The following is a 6,875-nucleotide window of genomic DNA, read 5'->3' as shown; positions in this document are numbered from 1 at the left end:
GAGACGCCTCCTTGTTTGGCTTCTATTGAAAATAGAGGTTTTTAACCAAGGGTTCAGGTCGAAACTGAGTGCAAATTTTCGCTTTCTATTTTACTAGGTAAGATTGGGTTTTTCCAATAATTTCTAATTGCAAATTAGATTTTATGATTTAAAAACTTACCTTAGTTTGCTCAATCCAATGCTCCTTGATTTCATTCGTGAAATAGACCTAAATTAAAATTATAAGGAAGATGGAGAGTGTGATTATAGAGTTTTTTAGGGAAGTAGTGAAGGGGATGGGAAGTAATAGGGCAATTTCTACATCAAAAATTAGAAAGATAATTGAAATTAAAAAGAATCGGAGGGAAAATGGGATTCGGGAAGATGAGAATGGGTTGAATCCACATTCAATGGGGATCTTTTTTTCTCTGTCTAAAGTGGATTTTTTTTGACAGGGTTAGGGATAAGAAACTGAGGATAAAACTTAGAGTAATGGAAACGATGATTGAAGTTAGAATTGATTTAATTATCTTTTTTAAGATTTTTAAACTTTTTAGTTGGAAGCTAAATGTACTTTTCATGCTAAAAAGATAAGACCCTTATCAGTAGATGGAGATGAAGAGGAAGAGTCAAACTACGTCAACGAAATGTCAGTATCAGGCGGCAGCTTCGAATCCGGAGTGATGTTTAGGAGAGAAATGAAAAAATATAAGACGAAGAAAGCAGATAAAGAGAATAGATGTGCTGATGATTACATGAAGTCCGTGAAATCCTGTGGCTACGAAGGTTGTGCCGTAGGCTGAGTCTGCAATAGAAAATGGGGCTTCTCAATATTCTCAGGCTTGTAGGCTAGTAAAGTAAAGGCCTAGAATGATAGTGAGGAGGAGGACTTGTAGGGATCGAGGGTGATTATTTTCTATAATTCTGTGGTGAGCTCAAATGATGGTAACGCCTGATGATAGTAAGATTGCAGTATTAAGGAGAGGAATTGGAAAAAGATTGAAGGGTGAGATTCCTGAGGCAGGTCAAGAGGATCCTAATTCAATTCTTGGTGATAGTCTTCTATGAAAAAATGCTCAGAAAAATGAGACGAAGAATAGAATTTCCAAGATGATGAATAGAATTGTTCCTCAACGCAGTCCTAAAATTACTACTGAGGTTTGATTTCCTTGGAAGGTGGATTCTCGGATAATATCTCGTCATCATTAGATTATTGTTATTAGAGTTATGAGTAACGCTAAAATTAGTAGGTTGGGATTTATTTTATGAAATCATTTAATTAGCCCTGTTGTTAAGGTAAGAGCTCTTAAAGCTCCAGTAAGGGGTCATGGACTTTGGTCAACTATGTGGAATGGGTGTGTATGTTTGGCCATTAGTGGATTTCTGTGGAGTATAGTGTTGATAAAACTACAAATACATAGGCTTGAATTAGTGCTACTGCTATTTCGAGGGAAAGAAGTGCAATTTGGGCAATGTAGATGGTTAAAATAGTGGAATGTCTGGATATAACTGCTCTATTTCTAAGAAGGGTAAGAAGAATTAGGTTACTAATGGATTCAATGCAGACTATGAATGCTATTAGGGCTGGTGCGGTTCCTTGACGGACTAGGTGAGCAAATATGTGGGAAGTATTAGTTAATCACCCAAATAATATGATTGTTATTCAGATTGGTAAGGCTAGTGAGATAGTTATTATAATGTGTCTTGTGGATGTAAAGATGTGTGGTAGAAGTCCTAAGGAGTTATTTATTGAGATTAATCAAAATAGGGAAATTAGGAGGAAGATTATTCCAGGTTTTTTTTATTTTGATAGTAAAATTGAGAGCTCTTTATTAGGAGTGCTGAATAGATTAATAATTAGGATTTGAAGGCGGGAAGGAATTATTCAATAGAGGTAGGGGTGAATAGGATAATTAAGAAGGTACTAATTCAGTTAAGGGAGATGGATTGAGATGTAGATGGATCAAAAATTGAAAAGAGATTTGTTATCATTTTCAGGTGAATTTTTGAGCTGAAGTTTGAGTAGAGGATTATCATTGAAACTAAAAGTGAGAGGGAGAATGTAATTGTTATTATGGCTCACTTAAGAGGGGCTATTTGAGGAATTAAAAGATACTTTAGTCAGTGACTCCAGCTTGACAAACTGGTGTTATTTGGTTAACTAATCTTTTTCGCTGGGAGTAGGCGAAAACTACTGTGTGTTGGTTTAAGAGACCATTACTTTCTTTCAGTCACCTAGCAATTCAACTATTGAATATATTCATTTGACGAAGGATGGGGTGTTAACACTTTCAACAACAATTGGTATGAAGCTGTGGTTTGCTCTACAAATTTCTGAGCATTGTCCAAAGAAGAGGCCAGGACGATTAATTATAATTGAGGATTGATTTAAACGGCCTGGGATTGCATCAATTTTTATTCCTAGGACTGGGACTGTTCAGGCATGAATGACGTCAGCAGCAGTAATTATTAATCGAATTTGGGTGCTTATTAGAAGGATTGTACGGTTAGTAACGTCTAATAGTCGAAAAGAGGACAAGGAGCTTTCTGCTTCAGGAATTATATAGGAATCAAATTCAATGGAAGAGAAGTCTGAATATTCGTATGATCAGTATCATTGGTGACCAATAGTTTTTTACTGTTAGAGTGGGGTTGTTAATTTCATCTATAAGATATAATAGCCGGAGAGAGGGTAGGGCAATGAAAATTAATATGAGTGCTGGGATGATGGTTCAGAATGTTTCAATTTCTTGACCTTCTAAAAGAACTCGATTAGTAAAAGAGTTATATATGGTGTTTATTATTATGTATACTACTAGGGTTGTAATTCGGGTAAGGATGATTATTGTGTGATCATGGAAAAAAATTATTTGCTCTATAGTAGGGGAAGCTCTATCTTGAAATAGAAGGTGATATCAAGTTGCCATAAGTTATTTGATTAGTATTGTTAGTTGGTTGTATGTATGATCTGCTGGTGGAATATTGTGTTGTCATTCTACTGAGGAAGGGAGATGGTTGGAGAATATGATGGGACGTTTTCTGATGATGGATTCTCACATAATGAAAATGAATCCTATGACGGCAATAAAAGAGAGAGAAGTGAACCTAAGGAAGAGAGTACATTTCAGGTGATGAAAGCACCTGGGTAATCAGAGTATCGTCGTGGTATTCCGCTTAAACCTAGGAAGTGTTGAGGGAAAAAGTGACGTTTACACCAATAAATATGACTAAAAATGAATTTTTAGTCATTTTGGATTTATTGTTATACCGAAGAATAAAGGGAATCAATGAGTAACTCCTGCTAGAATAGCGAACACTGCTCCTATTGAAAGAACTTAGTGAAAATGGGCGACAACGTAATATGTGTCGTGGAGAATAATGTCAATGGAAGAGTTAGCCAAGATTACTACAGTTAATCCCCCGATTGTGAATAGGAAAACGAAGCCTAGGGCTCACAGGAGAGGAGGCTCATAGGAAAGTTGTGATCCATGTAGGGTAGTTAGTCATCTAAATATTTTAATTCCTGTGGGAACAGCAATAATTATGGTTGCTTCGGTGAAATAAGCTCGTGTATCTACATCTATTCCAACTGTGAATATATGGTGGGCTCATACTATGAAGCCAAGGATTCCAATGGCTAGTATAGCATAAATTATTCCAAGAGTTCCGAAGGGCTCCTTTTTTCCTGTATCGTGTCTAATAATGTGGGAGATTATTCCAAATCCGGGAAGGATTAGGATATAAACTTCAGGATGTCCGAAGAATCAAAATAAATGTTGATATAGGACTGGATCTCTTCCTCCCGCAGGATCTAAAAATGATGTATTAAAGTTACGGTCTGTAAGAAGTATAGTAATAGCTCCAGCAAGAACAGGAAGGGATAGGAGAAGAAGGATTGCTGTAATTTTTACTGATCAGACAAATAAGGGTATTCGCTCAAGAACTATCCAGGATGTTCGTATCTTGATTATTGTGGTGATGAATTTAATGGCACATAGAATTGACGACATCCCTGCTAAGTGGAGGGAAAAGATTGTTAAGTCTACTGAGCCTCCTGCATGTGCGACCCCCGATGCTAGTGGGGGTAGACAGTTCAAACTGTCCCTGCCCCTCTTTCTACTGTGACTGATCTGAGTAAACGTAGGAAAGATGGAGGGAAAAGCCAAAAGCTTATGTTATTAAGTTGGAGGCTCCTAGTATAAGGGGGGGGTGAGTCAGTTCCCGAATCCCCAATTATTACGGGTATGACTATGAAGAAGGTTATTACAAATGCGTGGGCTCTTACAATTACATTGTAAATTTGATCATCTCCAATTAGTGAACCAGGTTGACCAAGTTCGGCTCGAATTAGAATTCTGAGAGCTGTCCCTACTATTGCAGCTCAAATACCAAAGATTAAATATATTGTTCCAATGTCCTTGTGGTTTGTTGAATAAAGTCATCGCGGTAAAGTGGCTGAATTTTAGGCGGTAGATTGTAAATCTACATATGAGATTTTTATCTTCTTTATCAAGGCTTTATAGTTTAATTAAAATTTTAAATTGCAAATTTAAATATACATTTAGGTGTTGAGGTTTAAGATAAAAAAGGATTGACGTTTTTGGTAACTTTGAAGGTTACTAGTTTTAATAACTTAAAATCTTATAGTAGGGGAAATATTAATATGGAGGTAATTAGACCAAAGAGTAAGATTATTGATAAGGGTAGTTGTTTTGATATAGGTGGTGTTTTTATTTTTATTCACTTATTGTTTGAGTTAATTAAAAGAAGTGAGGAATAAGAAATACGGGTGTAATAATAAAGATTGATGAGAGCTGAAATGATTAGAATTGAAATTATTAGAAATATATTTATTTGAAGGAGGGAGAAGATGATGAGTCATTTTGGTAAAAATCCTAAAAAGGGGGGTAATCCTCCTAGGGAAAGGAGATTGATAATAATAAGGGAATTAAGTTTTTTATTTTGGTTTGTGAAGATTTGGTTAATGTGGAATGTATTAAAGGGAGCAAAGCATAAAATAATTGATGAAATAATAATGGTGTAGATGAAAATATAAAATAATCATAATGCTTTGAGATTAGGTTGGAGGAAAGTATTCATGCTATGTGAGAAATGGATGAGAAAGCTAAAATTTTTCGGAGGGATGTTTGATTCAGCCCTCCTATTGATCCTCTGACTGCAGGGAAAATGGCGATGATAATGATAAGGGTTTTGTTTTTGGAAAAATTATAGAGATAATGGAAAGGGGAGCAATTTTTAGTCATGATATTAGGATGAAGCAGTTTATTCAAGATAGTCCTTCAGAGACTGTTGGTAATCATATGTGAAAGGGGCAGCCCCTAGCTTAACCCTTAAAGATAAAATGACCATGGAAGTGATTATTCAAGGGGTTATTGCAGTAAATTAAAAAAATGGAGAAAGAAGATGATAATAAAAAGGAGAAAAGAAACGTAGAAGAAGCAATTGTTTGAATAAGAAAATATTTAAGAGATGCTTCTGAGGCTCGTTTGCTTGAGTGGGTGGAAATAAGTGGGATGAAGCCTATTAGGTTTATTTCTATGCCTATTCAAGCTATAAGTTAAGAGAAAGATCTTATTGTAATTGTTGTCCCTAAAATAAGTGGTACAGAAAATAAGTTAATAGTGGGAAGAGTTAGGATTAGAATAGAAAAGGTTATGACTTTTATCAGTGGGTTATGAGCCCAATAGCTTAGGTTAGCTTACTTTTTTAATTTTTGGTGTACGGCACGTTGAATTTTGATTTCAAAGGAAATGGTTCAAGCCATCAGAATTAGGTGGAGATAGGATTTTCCTACTTTGTTTATTCCATCAAAATAACCCTTTAATCAGGCACTTCACCTTTTTTAGTGTTCGGTAATTACACTAATTACTTTTTCAAAGTAATATCTCATCTATATTCTAATGAACCCTTATAATTCATTATATCTTAAATGGGCGATTAAAGTGAACTAACGTATGATCGTAATTAGCATCTAAAAATAAGAATAAGCCACATAAGAATAAGTAAATTATAAAAATATATAAAAACAATTTAAGCATAATGGGGGTATATATTTATTAGTTATCATATAAATAAAAATTGTTACTTGGAAATCGATTTTTTTAAATTTATAGTTTTACAATTTCATATAAATAATATAATATTATTTCTACTATGTAAAAAAGTAGAAATAATTAGAATATACCGAGTATGAATGTGATAAATACTAAACTTGATTTTGGTTTTTTTTAGCTGTATGAATAATATAAGCATACTTAGATTTCTCTGACAATGGAATTAATTTTTATTGTTTTTTTTTGTAGTATTTAATTCTGAATAACTCATAAAGGTGAGGTTCGGTAATTTGTAGATTAGGTCGGTTAAAATTGTGCCAGCTCCCGCTGTTAGACAGAGGATCTTTGTTAAATTTTTTGATCTTTAAAATTATGAATTTGTTGTATTTATTATATTCCTCTTGAGAGGTAAAATTTTCACAGTTGGGATGATAGATTAATTTTTGTGTTTTTTAAGCTTTGACTATAGACTAGGCTTAGATACCCTGTTATTTTGAGGTGTAAAGGAAACTAGGGTAGTAATTGTTGATCATGAAACCTAAAAAAATTGTCGGTGCTTTAAGCTGTTCAGAAGAACCTGCTCTGTAATCGATGGTCATCGTTTAATTTTACTTTATTTTGTTATTCCAGTTTGTATACCGCCGTCATTGATTGCCTTTATAGAGTTAAAGCTATCATTAGAAATTAATTTTTTTTATGTCAGGTCAAGGTGCAGCTAATAGTAAAGGTTGAAGTGGGTTACAATTAATTTATTAATATGGATGTTTTATTGAAAGGATAGAATTGAAGGTGGATTTGAAAGTAATTTTTTATTAAATATGT

At 34.2% G+C, this 6,875-nt stretch overlaps 3 protein-coding genes across 3 annotated transcripts in view; all 3 read right to left on the bottom strand.

Moving 5' to 3' along the window:
- Positions 1–410: 410 nt before the first annotated feature.
- LOC111085442 (cytochrome c oxidase subunit 3-like) lies at positions 411–1,352 on the bottom strand. The gene is given in 1 exon segment (XM_022384008.1): positions 411–1,352. A coding segment is annotated over 1 exon segment (771 nt). The 3' UTR covers positions 411–581.
- Positions 571–2,906, bottom strand: LOC106457924 (cytochrome c oxidase subunit 2-like). Its single transcript, XM_022384009.1, is given in 2 exon segments — positions 571–2,614; positions 2,616–2,906. Coding segments are annotated over 2 exon segments (666 nt in total). The 3' UTR covers positions 571–2,239.
- A 628-nt stretch (positions 2,907–3,534) lies between these two features.
- Positions 3,535–6,875, bottom strand: part of LOC111085443 (cytochrome c oxidase subunit 1-like) — a 47,767-nt gene continuing 44,426 nt past the window's right edge. Inside the window, 2 exon segments of the mRNA XM_022384018.1 lie at positions 3,535–4,066; positions 4,069–4,396. Of these exon segments, the coding sequence (XP_022239726.1) occupies positions 3,744–4,066; positions 4,069–4,396 (651 nt within the window). The 3' untranslated portion in view covers positions 3,535–3,743.

This window comes from Limulus polyphemus, unplaced genomic scaffold (genome assembly GCF_000517525.1).
Source record: "Limulus polyphemus unplaced genomic scaffold, Limulus_polyphemus-2.1.2 Scaffold393, whole genome shotgun sequence".
Classification (NCBI taxonomy): domain Eukaryota; kingdom Metazoa; phylum Arthropoda; class Merostomata; order Xiphosura; family Limulidae; genus Limulus; species Limulus polyphemus.
The sequence above is the reverse complement of the archived record's forward strand: the minus strand, read 5'-3'. Positions and strand labels throughout refer to the sequence as shown.